Source organism: Panthera uncia, assembly GCF_023721935.1.
Source record: "Panthera uncia isolate 11264 chromosome B2 unlocalized genomic scaffold, Puncia_PCG_1.0 HiC_scaffold_24, whole genome shotgun sequence".
NCBI classification, from domain to species: domain Eukaryota; kingdom Metazoa; phylum Chordata; class Mammalia; order Carnivora; family Felidae; genus Panthera; species Panthera uncia.
This window is the reverse complement of record NW_026057580.1, coordinates 100,483,220-100,505,690: the sequence shown is the minus strand read 5'-3', so window position 1 is coordinate 100,505,690 and position 22,471 is coordinate 100,483,220. Positions and strand designations below refer to the sequence as shown.

General features: G+C 38.1%; 1 protein-coding gene across 2 annotated transcripts in view; it reads right to left on the bottom strand.

Annotated features, from left to right (window-relative positions):
• Window positions 1-22,471, bottom strand: part of ADGB (androglobin) — a 161,898-nt gene that overhangs the window by 72,464 nt on the left and 66,963 nt on the right. For both annotated transcript variants that reach the window (XM_049654490.1, XM_049654491.1), the window contains exons 11-13: window positions 14,989-15,163; window positions 10,965-11,055; window positions 6,085-6,214 (exon numbers count right to left, since the gene is read on the bottom strand). In XM_049654490.1, the coding sequence (XP_049510447.1) occupies window positions 6,085-6,214; window positions 10,965-11,055; window positions 14,989-15,163 (396 nt within the window). The remainder of the gene's footprint in view (window positions 1-6,084; window positions 6,215-10,964; window positions 11,056-14,988; window positions 15,164-22,471) is intronic.

Below are 22,471 nucleotides of genomic sequence, written 5' to 3'. Positions count from 1 at the left end.
ATTACCCTACCAGCTGACAAGCTCTAGCCATTCTGTAAAGCCACTTCCAATCAGCAGCTCTTTAATGTCATAAATTCTTTAGACACGTATATGCAGCAGAGTATCACCAGACAATTAAGGAAGGAGTCTTATATCAAAGAAAGAAACTAAAGGGTGTGGGTGGAAAGATTAAGAGAAAACAGAAACAACTATATAGGATATATTTTTGAAATTGGTAATATTAGACAGATAAGAGAATATCCATCTATCAAATAAGAAATGTCTCCAAAAATACAATCAAGAGGGGAGCCTGGGTGGCTCAGTTGGTTGAGCTTCCAACTTCAGCTCAGGTCATGATCTCACGGTTTGTGAGTTCAAGCCCCACGTCGGGCTCAGAGCCTGGAGCCTGCTTCGGATTCTGTCTCCTTCTTTCTCTCTGCCACTCCCCACTTGTGCTCTGTCTCTCAAAAATAAATAAATGTTTAAAAAATTAAAAAAAAATACAATCAAGAATGAGAGCTCTTAGAAACTGAAAATAAGAAAGTAGAATAAATTCAACAGAAAGTTTGGATGACAAAGTCGACACAAAAGACAAAGAGACTAAAGCTATAAATCTTTTAGAAGAAGACCTAGGGGGAAAGCTTCATGACATTGGATTTTGCAGTGATTTCTTGGTTGTGATACTACACAATAATAACAAATGTAAAAATACATACATTAAAATAAAAAAATTCTATCCATCAAAGGACATAGTCAATACAGTGCAACCTACAGAATGGGAGAAAAATTCTGCAAATGATGCATCCGAGAAAAGGGTAGCATCAAGAATATATAAAGAACTTATGTAAAGAACAACAGAAAACAAACGAATTAATTTAAAAATGGGCAACGGGGGGCGCCTGGGTGGCTCAGTCGGTTAAGCGTCCGACTTCAGCTCAGGTCACGATCTTGTGGTCCGCGAGTTCGAGCCCCGTGTCGGGCTCTGGGCTAATGGCTCAGAGCCTGGAGCTTGCTTCCAATTCTGTTTCTCCCTCTCTCTCTGCCCCTCCCCCATTCATGCTGTGTCTCTCTCTGTCTCAAAAATAAATAAACGTTAAAATAAATAAATAAATTAATTAATTAATTTAAAAAAATGGGCAAGGGACTTAAGTAGATATTTACCCAAATAAGATAAACAAATGACCAACAAGCACATGAAAAGATACTCAACATCACTAATCATTAGGGAAATGCAAATCAAAAGTATAATGAGATTCAACCTCATACCCATTATGATAGCTACTGTTATAAAAAATAAATAAATAAACAGGCATGGGTGTTGGTGAGGACGTGAGGAAACTGGAAGTCTTGTGCACTCCTAGTGAGAATATAAAATGAAAAACAGTATTGCAGCTCCTGAAAAATAAAAGTTGATTTAATATGTGACTCAACAAGTCCTCGTTTGGATAAAAACCCAACAGAATTGAAAGCAGTGTCTCAAGGAGATATTTGTATACCTATGGTCATATCAGCATCATTCACCCAGTGTCCATTGTTGGCTTAATGAATAAACAATGCGATATACATATATATGTATATATACTATTCCATCATATTATATACTATTCCATATATATATACACACACATATGAATGACACATTGACACATGCTACAACATGGGAAGGACTGTGGGAACATTATACTAAATGACATAAGCCAGTCACAAGCGTATAAATACTGTATGATCCCTCCTTATATAAGGCACCTAGAGTAGTCAAATTCATAGAGACAAAGTATGATGGTGGTTCTAAGGGACCAAGAGAAGGGGGAATGAGAAATTGTTTAATGGGTATAGAGTTTTAGTTTTGTAATATGAAGTAAGATCTGAAGATCGGTTGCGTAGCAATGTGAATGTACTTAACATTGTGTTGAGAAGAAGGAACTCTCCAAGAAACAGTATTAAGAAAAATCATCCAGACTGAATAAATCCTCCAGGAAACACTATTAGGAGAAATTATCCAGGTTGAATGGGTTCATGGAGTACCCAGCACAGTTCATGAAAAAGACTCATACCAAGGCCAATCACTGCAAAGTTTAATTATTCCAAGAATGAAAAGATGGTCTTTGAGATGGCAGAGTCACATACAAATGATCAAGAATCCCAGTGTCATGTGTATTCTTAAGGACAATGCTTATATTTCTGTAAATACATTGTAGAATGCTACTAAGATCAACATAATTTACAAATTCATCCCCTCACACAGTTAACATAGTTAACTATTCTTCTTTGCGTGTGTGGGCGGGGGGAGGGGACATTCGGTTAAGTTAAAAAGAAAAAGAAAAAGAAAACCAATGCTTAAAGTTAGAATACAAGGGATTAAGGAAAGGGATTAAGGAAGAACTTCAAAATTCTAAAGGAATGATTTCTAAACTAAAATCTATATCCCACCAAAATATAAATCAGGTGGAGGGTGGATTATAGATAACTGCAAGCATATCAATTCTCATAATTTCCAATTCTCATAAATCTTTTCCCAGAAGTTTTGGAAAATGCAATTCACCAAAATCAGGTTTTAACCTAGAAACATAGTTTCCAGAAAACAAGAAATCCATCACAGAGAGACAAAAGGAAGTCTCAAGATGACGGGTGTAAGGTTCCATTCATTTGAACTGTAGGAAGAAAGCAAAGGATTCTGGGGTGGGGAGGTGTCTCCAGGAACATAACTGGCACTTAAAGAAAACCTAATGTGTTTGTGTGCCAAATAGTCTTTAGAGGGATTTTCTTTTCCTTCCTTTCTTCCTCCCTCCTTGCTCTCTCCCTTTCTTTCTTTCTTTCTTTCTTTCTTTCTTTCTTTCTTTCCTTCCTTCCTTCCTTCCTTCCTTCCTTCCTTCCCTCCTTCCGTTATTTTCTCTCTTTTCTTTCTTTCATTCATTATTTGGGAAGGTTTACTAATGTGTCATAGAAAAGTAACCAAATGATGGGGTGCCTGGGTGGCTCAGTCGGTTAAGTGTCTGACTCTTGATTTGGTTCAGGACATAATCGTATGGTTCATGGGCTCAGGCCCACATCAGGCTCCATGCTGACAGTGTAGAGGCTGGTTGGGATTCTCTCTCTCTGTCCCTCCCCTGCTCCTGCACACTCATTCTCTCTCTCCCTAAACAAACAAACACACAAACTTGAAAACAAAAAAAAGTAACCAAATGAAAAAACACCATAATTAGCTTGTACAAAAATCTATGTAAGAAATGTTTTTGTATTTGCCTCCACAGTAATAATCCTTAACTAACTAGAATATCAATTCAATAAAGACTTCTGGAATTAAAAAAAAAAAAAAAAAAACCTGGAAGAGAGAAGAAAGCAGAGGTGTGTGATGGTGAGTGAAGACAGTACTGTATCCTTATCTTCCACAACAAGGGATAATATCTAACTTGATAGATAAAGAAATAACAAAATCCCATCATTCAATAAACACATAATGGTGTCTGCCATGTGCTAGGAATTTTCACTAGTGCTGAAAGAAAAACAGTGTATTATAAAATCATCGTCTCTGCCTTCATAAGGCCTACTATTTAGAAATGTAGAGATACAGGAGCATCTGGGTGGCTCAGTCCACTGAGAGGCCAATTCGATTTTGGCTCAGGTCATGATCTCTAAGTTGTGGGATAGAGCCCTGGGTAGGGCTCTGCACTGAGCATGGAGTCTGCTTAAGATTGTATCCCTCCCTCTCCCTCTGGCCCTCCCCTGATGCATGCTCTCTCTCTCTCTGTCTCTCTCTCTCTCTGTCTCTCAAAAAATAAGAAAGAAAGAAAGAAAGAAAGAAAGAAAGAAAGAAAGAAAGAAAACTAGTTTTAAAAAAGAAATGCAGAGATAGACACCAGAAGAAACACAAATAAAATAAAAGTGATTGACTCTGGAGAGAAAGACTAAGGAATGAGGAGGAGTAAAATAGGTTGGCTATTTTTATGTTTTGGGTATTTTTTGACTTTTTAAAAATACTGCATGGAATAGATTAAAACTTATAGAAAAACTTTAAAAGTGTGAAAAATCTATTCATTCTCTTTACAAGATTTCTCATTTGTTAGTCTGCTTTTCAACTAATACTAAAAAAATTTGTTTACCTCTATGCAATGGCCTGCCCCACAAGGTATCTTATGCCATCTATAGAGGTTGGTAGAAATGAACTGTGATTCATTCACATAATGAAATATTATGCAATTTTAAGAATAAAGACACTCTTTAGGTATAGATATGAAATTTTCGCCTGTACATATTCAGTAAAAACTTTTTTGTTTGTTAAATTTTGAATAGAAAAAGGGGAGGTGATGGATTATTGTGTGTTTCTTTGCATTTGCACAAAGAAACACCGAAAGTGTCCTACAGAGGGCAGAGCAGTGAAAATGGAGAAGCACATGAATGGAAACAAGACTTCTTAATGTATGCCTTATATTTTTATTTTTTAACATGTAAATATATTACCTTTTAAACAACAACTACCTTTTTACAGCCACCACACTGGCAGAAGTTGAAATATCAGACACTGTAAGTGTTGGCCAGGATGTGGTGTGAAGAAAATTCTTATCCAGGGCTGACAGGAGTGGATATTGATACACCTGTATTGGAAAATTTTGGGGCATTTTGTTGTGATGTTAAATGGGTAAATGCCCTATGACCCAACAATTATACTGCCAGATTCACATCCTGGAGCAGGGATTCCTAGCCTAGTGTCCTTTGGGACTCATCGTTAAGATTTCAGGAATCCGTGAACATGGATGGTTGAAAAAATTCATCTTTAACCCAAGTTCAGCATTTTCCTCCATTATCAATTTATCAATGCAGGTGAGTAGCCACAGTGTTGTTAACAATAATTGTGACTTTACACACAAAAGAAATCACAGTACCCTACATATCATTAGAATTGCAAATATCAAAAAAAAAAAAAAAAAGAATTGCAAATATCCTAAAATGTCACATGTGTTGATCAGTACTCTGAAATCACACAGTTATGAGGCCCATTGTCAGGTTTCAAGTGGCTACATCTTACTCTCTATGGATACTCTCATGACCTGTAGCTGCCCAGTCATACTATACTTAGCAGGCAACTATACTTAGCAGTCATTCCACCCCCAGACAGCAAAGTTGTGTGTCCTCACAGTGCTAACACACACAGCTATTTTGCTTTCCACTATTCCCTATCGTCAATAGTCAACTAATATACAGACGACACAGATTAGTTGTTGTCATTGTGTGTTAAAGTTTTTAAAAAATTGGCAAAGGGACCCATCGTCCGTAAAAGATTACAAACCCTGGAACTAAGGAAACTCTTACACATGCATACAGGGACAGCAAAGAATAGTCATGGTATTACTGCTTACAATAGTAAGAAACATGAAGCGGGGCGCCTGGGTGGCTCAGTCGGTTGAGCGTCTGACTTCGGCTCAGGTCATGATCTCGCAGTATGTGAGTTCGAGCCCCGTGTCGGGCTATGTGCTGACAGCTCAGAGCCTGGAGCCTGCTTCAGATTCTGTGTCTCCCTCTCTCTCTGACCCTCCCCCATTCATGCTCTGTCTCTCTTTGTCTCAAAAATAAATAAAAACACTTAAAAAATTTAAAAAAAGAAACATGAAGCAGTGAATATAACCATCAACAATGTGAAAGATAAAAAAAAAAACAACAGTAGGTTGGTTATCCATTAAATACCTTCAACCAGTGAAATGAATTGAATGAACTGTGACACGCAGCAAGAGACAAATCTCAGAATTGATGTTACGTGAAAGGAGTCCCAGAAGAATTAATATGAATCCATTCAGATAAAATTATATAGCAATGAAACTAAGGTTATATTGTTTATAAACGTATACATAATTGGAAAAATTAGAAGAGTATGAGGTTGGTTAATGACAATGGCAGAGAGGAGGTGCAACCTGGAAGAGACACGCAGGGGACTGCTATGAGTATGGCATTTTCTAATCTAGATGATAGATATGTAAAAAGCTTATTTTCATGGTATTCTTTATTCTGTTCAGATGCATGCCATACATTGTTTGGTGTATAACATATTTCACAATTTAAGAAAAAAACATTTATAATTAAGAATTGGGCCAATAATAAGAGTAACATAGTTACCTGAGATACTGTTCCTGTCAACTGAATTAAGTCTGGCTGGCTAAAGGTGATGGTTTCATCATTTTCAGTAAGGGAAGATAAACCAGATCCTGGAGGTACCCCTTTCTTGATAAAATATTGTACAAAATGACTAATAAAAGAAAAAAAAAACAACCTCTGTTACCTTAATGTCTTGCTTAAAGTTATAACTGCACTTTTTATTGAGGCATAATTGCTGTATAACATTATATTAGTTTCAGGTGTACGACATGATGATTTTACATTAATATGTATTGTAAAATGATCACATGTCTAGTTAACAACCATCACCATACATAGTTATCATTTTTTTCTTGTAATGAGAACTCTTAAGATTTACTCTCTTAGCAGCTTTCAAATATGCAACACATATTGTTAACTATAGTCATCATGCTGTACATTACATCTCATGACTTACTTATTTTATAACTGGAACTTTGTACATTTTGGACCCCCCCCCTTTACCCATGCCAGCCACCCCTTATCTCTGGCAACCACCAATCTGTTCTCTGTATCTTGGGTGTTTGTTTTTGTTTTTGAATTTTTAGATTCCACATGTTAAGTGAGATCATACGGTATTCAACTTTATCTGACTGCCTTATTTCACTTAGCATAATGCCCTCAAGGTCCATCCATGTTGTCATAAATGGTAAGATTCCCTTCTCTTTCATGGCTTAATGCCATTGCATTGTATATTAAATAACAGCAGTTTAGTCAAGAGAAATTTCTGATTTTGTTCATTTCATCATCTCATCCATTTACATCCAATAACAAATTTTTATTTCATATTAAAAACCTTGACTTGCTTTCTGTACTCTGAAGAAGTATCTCTATCAGTCAACGCACTGCTGTAAAAATTTTCTAGAACACTATTTTAAAATTATGGTGGTCATCTTTAAATGTTGATGATCAGAACAAAGGAATTTTACATTTAGACTTGATTTAACTCAGCATCAGAGTAATGTATCAGTGAAATAGGGCTCCGAGTAAGAAATTGTGAGTCTTGAGCACTTGAGTTTATAACTGTGGCTCTCTTACTAGCTACTCAAGGGTACAGAATTTCAAGTAATTACTAATAAGACCTTGAATCGCCATTGTCATACCTCGAAGTTTATAGGCACAATAAAAAGACATTGTTATAGCACATATATTTTACTTTAAGTGTTTGTCAACGATAAAATTAAATTTCATGTATACAGTCTTCCTGAACTTCTTTTTTTCTTTGCGAATGTTTAGTGAAAGTTCCTAATTCACAAGCTAAGCATCTCTGATTTACCTGAAGCTGACGCTAGAGGGTAGCACAGACATATTTGTTGTGAGGCTCTGAGCGGCTTCCACTTGGCCAGGAGCCAAGAATGGGCAACTCTGGCATGTTGCTACAGAGGTAGTGTTCCAGGGAAAGGCACTCGTGATCAGGGGTCGCTCTCAAGGGCTCGCCGAAAAAGGGCTAGCACTCATATTGACCTGAGAACTCTGACTGCACAGCAAAGCTGGACAAGGGACATTTCTTTCTTGTACGATAAAATGTCATTCACATATCTTTGTTTTTGGCTCTGGCAGATTGAATAAATATGCCAGGAAATTCATAACAGAGTCAGTGAATAGATTAGTTGAATCTAATCAGGTGCCAAAGTCACCTAGATTTGGTTTGTAGACTTCCGTCCACCTTGACCAGATAATAAAGCTGAAGGAAAATATAAGAAAATAGAGTAAGGGAGTAACTTGGGGAGTTCAGGTTATGAAACCAACCCATATGTGGTGCCTACTGGCACAGAGATTCTAGAAATTTGGGAATGACATTTTGAATTGTGAGGAAATTTCTCCTGGTGGTCTGCAGCTCTCAAAATCCATAAAATCTCTGGTTAGTATGAAACCTCAATCAATTGAGAGACAGTAAAAAGGGATTTGAAATGGAAAAAAGCATCATCTTAGTGGGTAATATTAAGTATGAAATTAATTAGAAAAATTATGAAGCACTAACATTTTTATGTTAAGTTTAGGAAAATTCTATGTATATGTGCTATTTTGTATTTCTAGCATATGAAAGAATTTAGCATGTTACATAATGCAGCAAATTAGGCTTTAAAATCTATATAGCATATTTAAGTTTAGTTTTATGATTATGTTACAAGGTATAAGAAAATTTGGGTTTATAAAAACTAATGGTAGGTATAGGAAAAATTAAGTTTCTCAAAATATGTGAATTTGATTATTTGACCTTAAAAAAAAATTTTAATGTTTATTTATTTTAGAGAGAGAGAGAGAGTGCAAGCAGGGGAGGGGCAGAGAGAGAGGAAGACACCAAATCTGAAGCAGGCTCCAGGCTCTGAGCTGTCAGCACAGAGCCCAACATGGGGCTCAAACTCACCAACAGTGAGATCATGACCTAAGCCAAAGTCGGATGCTTAACCCAATGAGCTACTCAGATGCCCTGGTTATTTGAACTTTTATAATGATTTAAATACTTTGCAAGATTTTATTTGCCATGATTTTTGGCTTTTAAAGTACTTAAAGAGATAACAATATATAATGATATTGTAAATGCCATTTAAAATGTTTAAATAGGGGCACCTAGGTGGCTCAGTTGAGCATCCAACTCTTGATTTCAGCTCAGATCATAATCTCACAGTTTTGTGAGTTCAAGCCCCACATCAGGCTCTGAGCTAAATGGAGGATTCTCTCTTTCTCCCTCTCTCTCTCTGCCCCTCCCTTGCTTTCTCTCTCTCAAAATAAATAAACTTAAAAAAAAATTTTTAATGTATAAATAAATTCAGAAAACTAAATCTATTTAAAACTTTAGTGGAAATTAATAGATTTATGTATAACAAAATTTTATTAAAAGTTAAAATTAGATTTATAAATTCGTAACAGTAACAAATTTTTTAAATTAAAGTAGCAGCACACTGTCTTTTTGGTTTATAGAGCTGTCTTTCAAGGCTTGACATTGCTGACTGCCAATGACTGTCCTGTGTTAGGGCTGCCTAGGGGTCCCTCCTAACCCCCCTCAGTGCTCAATTGTTAATGCATAGAGTTGACAGGAGCCTTAAAAGGAAACAATTTGAAGAATATCTCTAACATTTTCAACTTATAGAGTTCATAAAGTGTAAATTGACTGGCTCTGAAAGTAAAACCATACAACGAACTGCCTTCTGATCTCAATTTTGACTGTTTTACTTCATCCGCTTACGTTCTGGTCATGGATTTTAATATGTCCAAAGAAGGCTAACCTACGTCTAATGGCCACTGTGTGACCGATAATATAAGCCATTCAAAATGTTCACTAAAGTTTTATTTAAGTTTAAGATACATTCAAACAAGGAGCAAATCATAAATGCAAACCTTGCTGAAAATCTCAAAGAAAGCACGGCCATATCACCATTATGCTGATCAAGGGACATTATTGTTGCCAGTGCCCCATGAGTCCTGCCCGATAGGTCTCCAAACCACGGCCAGTCCTGCTCACCACAGAAAACTATTCTCCTGACTTCCAACACCATAGATTGCTTTTGATTTTTCTTCTCATAATGAATGTTAATAGAATTCTTAAAAGCAACCCATGTACTTTTTACACCAGGCTTCTTTGGTCTAATATTTTGTGTGTGACATTCACCCATGTTGGTTTGTGAGGCAGCATTTCTTTCACTGTCTGCAGGTCACTGTATCTGATTTGTCTTCGGTTTCACTGGGATTGGGTCCAGCTGCACTTTTCTCTGTGTTTACTTGCTGGATTTCAGAACTTCCTGAATCTTGACATGAGGGTTTTTTTTTTCTTACTTTTGGGATATTTTGCCATTATATTTTTAGTTTTTGGCTATTCTCCCATCTCTCTATCCTCTATTTCTGAGACCCACTTGGAAGTATGTTGGTCCTTTTCAACTTGTTCCATTTGTTTTTACTATACATTTCTCTTTCTTTCTTTCTTTCTTTCTTTCTTTCTTTCTTTGTCTTTGTGCTTCAGTCTGGATATTATCTCTAATCTATTTTCCCTTTTGCTAACTGTCTTTTTTAGCTGCATCTAATCTCTGATGAAATACGTCCATTGAATTCTTAGTTTCGGTTATTACTGTATTCCTTGACTTATTGAATTCCTAGAATTCCTATTTAATTTTTTAAAAACTTTTCACATATTATTATTTATTTTTATGTATTACAACTTCGTTGATGGGTAATTGAAGTACAATTATCTGCAAAATTCAGAGTATAAATTTGGTAATCTTGGACACATGCATATGTCTATGTATTACTTATGCATGGCTGCTTAAAAAATTACCACACTTTGAGTGGTAATAATCATCACTTCCACTCATATCACTCACTATTTCTTCACATTATTGCTATTTGTTGACTTCCTGTTCCCTTATCTGAACTCATTAGAAATTTTAGATCCAGGATGTTAGTCTTTCTTTTGTTGTCATATTCAAATATTAATATATTTGGATTTCTCCTCCTCCTTTTACTTCTTTATTTTCTTTGTTGTTCTATTTAGGGTTTCTTCCTCTAAAAGTAACATACTTCATCTCCCTAGTTTCTATGACAATCATCTGATCTTACAATTTAAGTATCAGATAATAACCAAAAGCATTTGTTAGTGCTAATGTTTAAGGTTCAACAAAATCCTTCACTGTTCTAAAACAGTAGCCAAGGCTATAAAGCCAGACATATTAAAGCTTTATTTTAATTGATTCAGAATTTATCTTAGCTACTTATTACTGTGGGGAAAAGAATCTAAGATTATTGTTTTCTTGCAATCACTGTCACCAAAGCATAATTGTCAGACAATTTGTCTCACAGTTGTGAGACAATTCACAAACACTTCATTTGTCAACCAGATGTATTTGTGGGAAAGAATGTGATATACTTACGTTACTGTTGGAATTGCAAACGGATTCATCCTATAATTCAAAAATGGACTTGAAATTTCAAGAAACTGTTCGGGCTTCTTTATTATTGTTTCTAAAAGAAAAATTCTCTATTATTGATTCTTTATCATTGGTTCTATAAGATCTAGAAGATTCTAAAAGAATCTAAAAGATAATTATTGATTCAGTATGATACACTTTTGTTTTTTAATCTTCTAAAATTAAATGCATAACTTAACATCTACTGCAGTGTTGATGAGATTAACTGTCTACCCAGCAAACCTACAATTGTCTTATTATTACTGGACATTCATTGCTACTTCTTTAAAAGTTTTTCACTAAAAACTGTTCTTTTAGTTAACCTCTGCAACACAAATGCTCAAATATGAAGAAAAAATACAGACTAATATCTGGATATGGTACTAGAACCAAAAATGTAACAAAGTCAAGGTCATGGGAAGGAAAGAAAGCATTAGATCAAGAAAGACTTTGTGAATACTCCTAAAGGAGTCTGAAGCCAATATAGAAGTAAGAAGTTCTCAGTGGAGGGGCACCTGAGTGGCTCAGTGGATTGAGCTTCCAAATCTCGATTTTGGCTCAGGTCGTGATCTCACGGTTTGTGGGTTTGAGCCCTGCATCAGTCTCTGTGCTGACAGTACTGGGCTTGCCCCCCCCCCCCCCCGCCGTCAAAATCAATAAAGAAACATTAGAATTTTTTTTTACATTTATTTATTTTTGAGTGACAGAGCACAAGTGGGGGAGGGGCAAAGAGAGAAGGAGACACAGAATCCGAAGCAGGCTCCAGGCTCCGAGCTGTCAGCACAGAGTCCAACCCGGGGCTCGAACTCACAAACCATGAGATCATGACCTGAGCCAAGTCGGACGCTCAACCAACTGAGCCACCCAGGTGCCCCAATAAATAAATATTTAAAAAAAAGAAATTCTCAGTGTATACAGAACAGAGCTCAAGCACTAACATGGTGATCACAGGAATTAAACATTAGAGATGATTAGTTTAATAAAACTCCTGCTACAATGGAAAGGATGCCCACTGGAGAAAAATAAGAGAAACTCTGAATGTGCACATAACTTCTCTGTGCTTATTCTGTGGTAAGCTCTCAAATGATCTCTCTCTCTCTCTCTCTCTCTCTCTCTCTCTCTCTCCCTCTCTGTCTTGCTGTCTCTCTTTCTATTTCCTATTATTTTTCACTTTAAATATTAAACCCAATAGATAGAAGAAAGACAATTATGGGGTGAGCCTTGAGGTGGGACGCCATAGGTTGGAATCCTACCAATTTTAGATTTTCTTCCCCAGTTCACCCTAAAGCCATCATGCAGCTAGAATTATACCACAGTCATTATCAAAATCAGAAAACGCCTGTATGTTCAATATTTTCCCCTTTATTCAGCTATTCTTTGATGCATTTTAGAGCAAAGATTTTCTCTCAAGCATCATGTGCATGCTGATCTTTGGTTCAGAAGGACAGAGAACAGGAAAGAGGATAGAGAGGAGGGAGGGAGGGAGAGGGGGAGGAAAGAATGGAAATTGCAAAGTTCCTGTATCCCAATGCAGCAGCTGGCAGGCACCAAGAGTCAACTGCAGAAGCTCAAAGAAAGTAAAGACTGAAATAATCAAGCAAGAGAGAGGGGGGGCAGATAGGCTTGATAAACAAACAAACAAACAACAACAACAAACCTGACCTTTTCTTCTTTCCACCCAAACCAGATATTTCTTTAGTCTTTGTTCTTTTCTGGCAAAGACTGAGCGTGTTGTGCTAGAAAAATCTTTGCTACCAGCTGTACTGCTTGTATCATGTAGGCAAGAAGCAAAGGCGAGGAAAATTACATGGTTACAGTTGTTAATTTATATTCTAAAAACATGTAAATTATGGTTGAAAGTAGGAGGCAGGGAACAGGTAAGTCTTTCAATCCATGTGACCATTGCAGTTGTAGAATCCTGAGCACCACGGAGACTTCCGTACTGCATTGTGACCAAGATAGGGTTCCCTGGTCCCCTCCCATGAGGAATCAGCAACACTTGCATTGGTATCAGGAGCCACAGCAGGTGCCACCAATAGGGGTATAAGCCTTGGTGCACGGGACCGAACCCTTAGACATACTGTTTGTTTGGTTTTTAATGTTTATTTATTTTTGAGAGAGAGAGACAGAGAGAGAGAGACAGAGCATGAGTGGCTGAGGGGTAGAGAAAGGGAGACACAGAATCCGAAGCAGGGTCCAGGCTCCGAGCTGCCAGCACAGAGCCTGACGCTGACGCCAACTGGAACCCACGAAATGCGAGATCGTGACCTGAGCTAAGTCAGGTGCTTAACCGACTGAGCCACCCAGGTGCCCCGCTCAGAGCATACTTATAAGCTTCACGGCGAGGCCACTGGTAAACGGGCTCTAGGTATATTCAAGGTGGCTTTGCCTTCATTGCGCATTCAGGTAACAGGCCTGTGAACATAGCCTGTAATGCAGTAACCTCTAGAAGGTGGTATACTGTGGCTGGATGAATACAATTAGAAAATCATGAGCAATTAGCAAAGACAAAGGGAGAAAGTGCAAAATCAAGAAAACAAACACAAAAGACATACTAAAGAAAGCTTTTTTGAACAAAGACAATTTAAGTTTTTTGGAATAAGAAATATATATATATATTTCAAATATATATATTCAAATATATATATTTGAAATATATATATATATTTCAAAAAAAATATATGTATATTTCAAAACCAAGAGTTGTACCCTTAACCAACTGAGCCACTCAGGCGTCCTATAGGCCATAATTTTTAAATTATAAGTTTTCGTTCTCCTTTAATCCCATCTCATGCATCTGCTTTAGAATTGAGTTTCTTTTAATGCTCTCACTCGTTTCTTTTGCCATTCAAACTTGGTACTTATGAAATACTGGAATCAGAATGAAGACTTGGAGAGAACAACATTGAAGGAGTAAAGACTGAGATTTGAATTAGGAAGAAGTTGGAAGTAAACTGAGAATAAGAACAAGGTGGGCGGGACGCCGAGGCGGCTTTGTCTTTTAAATGTCCAGCTCTTCATCTGGGATCAGATCATGATCTCACAGTTCAGTTCCGAGATCGTGTCTCCTGTAGGGCTTTGTGCTAACACTGCAGAGCCTGCCTGGTATTCTCTTCCTCCCTCTCTCTCTGCCCCTCCCCCGCTCATGCTCTCTCAAAATATATAAACTCAAAAAAATGATCAAAAAGTTAAAAAAAAAAAGAACTAGGTGAGCACAGTCCCCCACCCCACCCTGAGCCCACATGAACCTCTTTATTTCTAGCACAACTACCATTCATGGTGGCTTATGACAGTATTCACACAGGGGGAGTCCAAGAATGAAGTTATATCCCTATATTCTAAATAAGGGTCAGTTTCTATTCTAAATATAAATCAGTTAATTCAAAGACTATGTTCTACAGGGCACTCTAGAGTGATTTCACACCAGGGGCTTAAATATGTTACCTAAGTTTTTAAATATTATTTGCTACAAACCATTTTCTATCACAATAATGACAATACCCTCACCCAAAGAATGGCCTGGATATATCTTGTCAGTTTAGATGTGAACCAAACTATTCAGCTTCTGAAATGTGGAGAATTAACCCTTTAAAAACATAAAATTTAGGGGCACCTGGTGGCTTAGTCGGATTAAGTGTCTGACTTTGGCTCAGGTCATGATCTCACAGTTTGTGAGTTCGAGCCCCGCGTTGGGCTCTGTGCTGACAGCTCAGAGCCTGGAGCCTGCTTCAGATTCTGTGTCTCCCTCTCTCTCTGCCCCTCCCCCATTCATCCTCTCTCTCTCTCTCTCTCTCACTCCCCCCCTCTCAAAAATAAATAACATTAAAAAAATTAAAGACATAACATTTAGATATAAAATTAAAAGTAGGCGTTAGGTATAATTTTGGGTAGCTTGCCTTGAGAGATGTATTCCATTACAAATTCAACTGTTAGACCTACAGACAGAGAAATGGTAATCAGAAAGATTTCCAGACAACATGATCCATACCTTGAGCTTCATCTGTTATAACAGTTTCCTTTTTTTGACGAAAGATTTTCCAGGCAGGTATGGGAGGTGGCTTTGGAGGTGCTATGAGAGGGCAAGACCTAGTTCTAGTCACCAGCACAGGATGGCTACAGATATGGGAAAGTCCATATTGTCTCAGCTTCTCGGCAGAATCAGCCTAAAGAGTGGAAGGCACATTTAAAATGATATGTGTAATTGCCTTATGCATAAAAAATACTTTCTGTCATTATGAAAATGCTGTTACCACAAGAAAGTGGTAATAAAGGAACAATAACCCATATTTCTACCTCCTAACATAAATGTTAGTACCATTGGCATTTCTCGTCATGTTTTTTTTTCCCCCAGAGACCTCTATTTACTGATTTACAAAATGAGAGACTTGAGAGACTTGAACTAGAAGCCACTCTTCAGTTCTAAAAGTTTAAGATGTTCTGAGATCGAAAAAAAAAAATCTCAGCACCTCAGTTTGGCCCAACATCAATCAACCATTACTATTCTAAGTTAAAGCTTTTTTTTTAATATGAAATTTATTGTCAAATTGGTTTCCATACAACACCCAGTGCTTATTCCAACAGGTGCCCTCCTCAATACCCATCACCCATCCACCCCCTCCCTCCCACCCCCCCATCAACCTTCAGTTTATTCTCAGTTTTTAAGAGTCTCTTATGGTTTGCCTTCCTCCCTCTCTAATTTTTTTTTCCCTTCCCCTCCCCCATGGTCTTCTGTTAAGTTTCTCAGGATCCACATAAGACTGAAAACATATGGGATCTCTTTTTCTCTGCCTGACTTATTTCACTTAGCATAACACTCTCCAGTTCCATCCACGTTGCTACAAAAGGCCATATTTCATTCTTTATCATTGCCAAGTAGTATTCCATTGTATATATAAACCACAATTTCTTTATCCATTCATCAGTTGATGGACATTTAGGCTCTTTCCATAATTTGGCTATTGTTGAAAGTGCTGCTATAAACATTGGGGTACAAGTGCCCCTATGCATCAGCACTCCTGTATCCCTTGGGTAAATTTCTAGGTTAAAGCTTTAATAACAGTGCTTAATATGTGAAGGTTGCGTCTGTTTGTTTATTTGTTTGTTTAGTCACCAGAATGGCTACATAGTTTTAAGGAAAAAATCCACTACATGTAGTGTGTGAGGTCCATGAGGTGATAAACCAGTGCCTTGTCTATGGCTCATGCCTTCACCCTCCAACAGAAGCTCTCCCACAGGAAATCCCCATGATCTCTGCGGACAATGGAGCCTTTCACAGAAGGGCAGAGGAGAGAGGCTGCCCTAAATCCTGCTAAATCAAGTCATTGTCTGGGAAGATGCTTCCCATATTCGACTGTTCAGATATCCTGAAGCCACGCTGCTTTGGCACAATTCAGTATCATATTTAAGCAGAACTTCAGTTACTAACTGATAGCTGAAATATGCCATAAGAAATCAAAAAGTCTGCGAAAGTTAAAGTCATATATTCTGTCGCCAAATTCTGGCATTCACAGTCTAAATGTTGAAACATCTAAAGTAAAATAAAATAACTACATTTAAGTCAGTTTTGCCAATAACTACTTTTCTTCCTAGTGACTTTGCATCATTGATTTCTATGCAAAAAGCAATGCTTGAAAATGTACATTTATAAAGCTGTCATTTAAATTAGGACCAGAAACCCACCTATTAGCCTATTGCAAAGTATTGCCTCAGCCTGAACCTGCCTTACTTTTGTCACTGTTTTTCTGTAGTTCAATGGCCACTTCTGGGAGGTGCAAAAAAGGTGGGGTCACTGTCAGATAAAACAGTTCTTTAGGAATCCAAGGCTTAACTAATGACTATAACAATTCATAATTGAAAGGAGACAATCAGTGCACTATTGAGTCCAGAAAAGCCACTTAAAAGTGTTTAAATGTGCAAAATAAAGAGGAAAGTGATTCAATGTTTAAGGGGGGGGGGAGGCCTAATAAAAAGCAGAGAGAATTGTAACATCCCTTTATTGCTCTTGTGAATGTTAGTGATTCCTTGAAAACAATTCAGAAACCTCTGGTATTATGCCTTAGAGTGGTTTAAAAATGTTTTTTTCAGAAATATTCTAAAGACTAAACCTTTTTTCTACAACTTTTGCCCTGCCAAGTTTGAAATTTTCCCAACACTCGAGATGGGGATTTATGGGATGATTTATTGATGTCATTTCATATAGTAACCAAGAACAGTACTATACTTTGTCTCCATAATCGAAGCCATGCCCAAAGTAGTATTTATAAATTGAATCATTTCCAAATAGCTTACTATTTAACATTTAGCGAATTTGGTCTACATATCTCTTGTAATTCTTCTTATAACTGCAACCAAAGGTGTAGATTCTTTACTCTTTTTGAAGCCATAGAGCATAGGAAAATAAAATTATTTAAGGCATTTGAAAATGTAAGGTTTTGTGTCAATTAAATATGGTGTTAAACACCTATTGTATTATTTGAATAATCCACAAAAGTACTAGCTTGATTTAAAGTAAGTAAGCTGATTTCTCATAGTTCATTTTAATTCCAACATACATACCATATCTCCTTTCAATTATGAATTAATTGTGACAGTCATAATCCCTGGATTCACCATGAACTGTTTTATCTCACAGTAATCCCACCTGTTTTGCACCTCCCAAAATTTCTGAATGATGTAAGTAAGTAATGCTATTGAAAATAGTTATATACTGGGGCGCCTGGGTGGCTTGGTGGGTTAAGCGTCTGACTTCAGCTCAGGTCACGATCTCATGGTCCATGAGTTCGAGCCCCGCGTCGGACTCTGTGCTGACAGCTCGGAGCCTGGGGCCTGTTTCAGATTCTGTGTCTCCCTCTCTCTCTGCCCCTCCCCGGTTCATGCTCTGTCTCTCTCTGTCTCAAAAATAAACGTTAAAAAAAATAAAAAAAAAATAGTTATATAGTTGATGTTGAGAAACTTCGTTAAAGGATCTCAAATTTTCTTAGATTAGAGTTTGAGGCAGAGAGAGACTTGGAATAGTAAAAATTCACTCAGGTGAAACCTTAGGTAAGGACTTAAGAAACATTTTTTAATAATTTATGTGTAGACTTAAATTAGAAACTTCCTTGCCCATAAGGCTTGTTCATTCCTCTGCCCCCTCCCACTTCAAACATCTTGTTTCTATTTATTATTATTTTTTTTTAAGTAAGTTCTACCCCCAGCATGGGGCTGGATGGAGTTCATTATCCCAAGACCAAGAGTCAAATGCTCTACCGAGGGAGTCAGCCAGGCACCCTTCAAACATTCTAAAAGTAGGAGTTTGAGCAAGTGGGTAGCTTTCTTAGAACTTGCAGATCGCACATTTAAATAAAATTAAAACAATTTAGAATATCCAAGAACAAGAAGATGGGGAATAATGTGGGGTAATTCATGGCATCCTGTTCCTTTCCAAGTTTTCTTTTTCTTATATTCTAGACCAATTCTTTCAAAAAATGTAAAGTATTGACTTTATTTTAAATGTTGGTCTCATTGTCTTTGGGGCTATAATTTTTAGCAGTGTACTCCATTTAACAAAGTGCCATTAGAATACAATTATTTTAGTTGGCTTATCTTTAAAACATTGTGTCTCATTCTATCCTGATTTTGACCAAGAGAACAAGATCAGGCTATCAGCTAATGTAAAAGAATCAGCAGGCATGTTAGGGAGACAGTGAGGTTATATAACCAGTTCATCATAGCCTTGGAGTTCATTTTTTAAATATTAGCTTCAGGTGTACAATATAGTGATTTAACAGTTCACCCAGTGCTCAGCACAAGTGCGCTCCTTAATCCCCATCACTTACTTCACCCAAGAAATAGACTCTTAAGTGCAGAGAACAAACTGATGGTCACCAGAGTGGAGGTAGGTAGGGGGATGGGTGAAACAGTTCATTTAATTATTGTTACAGATACTGGGTTAGTTCCTGAACCTCTGGACCCCTTAAACCATTTTCAATCCCTCAGAAGAAGGATTTATAATACTCTGTATGTCCTGACTCCCTCCCACATCTCAAGCTGCCTCTGAGACTTCTCCCCTTGCTATCTATTCAACTTCTAGCACTTCTCTGAACCCAGAGAGCTCTCCTTCACCTCCAGACTTTCCAACATAAGTCCTCCTCTGCTTTGAGCACACTTTTTTCCTATTTATTAAGCTAACTTTTTAAGGCCATCGCTTAAACACTTCTTCCTTTAGGAAGGCTTCCCCAGTCAACCACTAAACAGAAACATGTTTCTGCTATGTGTGCCATATTCATTCTTCCACTCATTGATTCATTCATTTGGTCACACATCAAACACCCATTGTTTGAACACTATATTTCTACCATATTCCAGATACCTTTTATGATCTCTGTTATACCAGTTTTCTAACTTTATTACTATTGTTGGCGTGTCTGTCTCCTTCATTAGGCTCTGAGTTTTGTGACGAAAGACTTTTGTTAATCTTGCTCAGCACAGGTCCTCAAAATCTACCTTACTATTTAGCACATAATAGATCATCAATAAAATCTGTTGGATTAACAACAAACATAGGTGATCTTTTTTGTCCTTTAAATTTGAAACTAACTTTGTGCTTAAATATTAATTTCTCAGTGGGACAGCCAAGAGTTCAAACAGATTATTTTGTAGGATTTGTGTGTGTGTATGTGTGTGTGTGTGTGTGTGCATGTGTGATGTATTCATCCCATTCTTGTATTTTACAGTTTTAAAAATAGTTTAAGTACTTCCCATAGTGAGACCATGGCAGTCCACAAAGCATGGCTCAGGTCATTTTTTAGTCCATGGTATTAGAGCACTTGATCTCTGGAATATTTAGGACAGCAGCTAGGCCAATGCCATGTAAAGAGGTTAAAAGAAAATCAGGGCTGAGATAGATGATCCACCCAAATCTGAATCAGAGACTCAAATTTGTGGGAGGTCAAGGAAACACACTTGGATTTAGGCAATGAGTAAAGTTAATTAACTTTGAATTAAAATCACAGAAACTGCCACTATATGCCCTGTCATCTTGACAATATTACCCCTGTTAAATGCAGACTTTTGTAAGAATAAAGGGTGTCTATTCAAAAAGGACAAAGAAGGAGGAGGAAAAGGAGGAGGAAAAGGAGGGGGAGGAAGAAGAGGTGGAAGAAAAAAGAGAGAAAAAGAACGAAAGAGGGATGCTGCTTGGGCAAATCATCTAGAAGACAAATATACTGTGTAGTAAAGCACAATAAGCATCCAATTGGATTATTTACACTTCAACCAAATTGTCATTGAATTTTTAATATCCAGCTGTTTGTAACTAACCCAATGAACATTTATGTATAATTATATTACTAAACCATCTAGTCTTCTCCAACTTTAAATGCAGTGATTTCAGAACACGGAATTCTAGAACTAAAGTGCTAGATGTCTAGGGGTCCCCCAAAGGGTTAAGATTTAATAAGCTCCAAATGCAGTATTGTGTTTGTTTTAAACAGAGAGAAGAGCAAGTAAGCTGGTGGACTTTACCCTTTATAAGGGAAAGAGAAAAGTGATTTTCATATCCAAGAAAAAGTCTAGCTGATTGCACCCAGACTTAAAGTGAAAGGCTCACTGGCTTAGATTAAAGCCTTGTCCTGAGGGGCCAGCATCTTATTTAACACACACAGTAGGTGCCTGCTGGAACACTCTCCAAGAACAGAGCCTGGGGGGAACCAGCTTCACACTCTCCCTTTGCCCTGATTGAGAACACCAGTACTCCTGGAGGGAAGCTTCTACAAGCTTCTGATGCCTGATCTTTGCAGCAGCTACCCAGAGGACGCCTCCTGACTTCCTGGCTCTGGAGGCCAGAGGAACTTGCATTCCTGGTCCTCGTGGAACTAGAATAATCAGTGACACCCAGAAAGGAGCTCATATTCTCATCTGGTGCCCTGAATTTGCAGCTGCTGCTAGGAGACCCCTCTCTCATCACCAGGCTCCAGCAGCCAGTGGAGCTTACGCCTGTGGGTCCCACCAGACTGTTACCAATGGAGAAAGAGTCATCACAGCTACCACCCCTGGGGCACAGCAAAAGGCAACAGACCCAGAAGTTCAGTCTTTCTGTGGGGGAGGCCTATCAACTAACCATCATGGCTGCAGCCTGAGGGGCAGACTTGTAATTAAACACACATCTTGGGACTGACTGTGATCCTTTCCAGAGACCATGGAGGTCAAGCACTAGGTTTTACGCTTTTCCTCTGCCGCCCTCCAGAGTCACTGTGTCTCCTGGAGAGGAGATTCACACGTGGTCGGTGCCCTGGTTTTTACGTCTGGCCCTCCAGTTTTTTGCAGCTGCTACCCAGAGGAAGCCTCTGGATTGCCTGGCTCGGATAGCAAGGGGGAGCTCGCGTTCCTGGGTTCCACAGGACTGTGGCAATTGGAGAGACGGCCCTTGGCAGGCTGCCACCCTCAGTGCACTGTGCAGACAGCAAATTGAGCCACACCCCCAGTCTGTCTGTGAAGGAAGACTCTTGGCTTGTCCTGGAGCTTCCTTCTGAGGCAGGCTTCAAGTCTGGCACACACCTAGTGGACTATGGAGCTGCTCTCAAGGAACGCAGGCTGCAGGCACCATCTTGGCACTCTCCCTCTGCTTTGTTCCAGCTCACCCGTATCTCAAAAAAAGGGTTTTTTGATCATTTGGGGCCCCAACTTCCAACTTTTTGTGACTGCCAACCAGGGGACATCTCCAGATAGCATGGCCACTTGCTTGCCCTATGACTGTATATATTTGCATACTTTCAAGAGCTGCTGCTTATAGGTTTGAATCTAAATGCTCAGATCCTCCCTTTAGGGACACTGACAGGTCTTAGCACTTCCTCATTGATGGGGAGCTATTAAAAATATAATGGACTGCCTGGACCAACACAGAGCTGGGGGGAAGACGGTTGTTTCATCTACTGTATAGAAACCAACACAGAGAGTCAAGCAAAATGAAGAACAGAGGAATATGTGCCCAAACAGAGAGAGAGAGAGAGAGAGAGAGAGGAAGAGTGAAAACAAGATAAAAACTCAAAGAAAAACCTTAATAAAATGGAGATAAGTAATTTGTCTCATAAAAAGCTCAAGGTAATGCTCATAAAAATGCTCACTGAACAGGGGAGAAAAATGGATGAACACAGTGAGAACTTGCACACACAAAACCACACACACACACACACACACACACACACACACAAAGGAACATATAAGAAAGTACCAAAGAGAAGTCATAAAGCTGAAGAACACCATAACTAAACTGAAAAGTACACTAGAGGGGTTCAACATCAGACTAAACAAAGCAGAAGAAAGGATCAGTCAACTCAGAGACAAGGCACTGGAACTCACTCTATCAGCGCAACAAAAAGAAAACAGAATGATGGAATATTACTCAGCCGTAAAAGAGAATGAAATCTTTCCATTTGTGACAACATGGAATAGACCTCAAGGGCATTATGCTGAATGAAATAAGTCAGACAGAG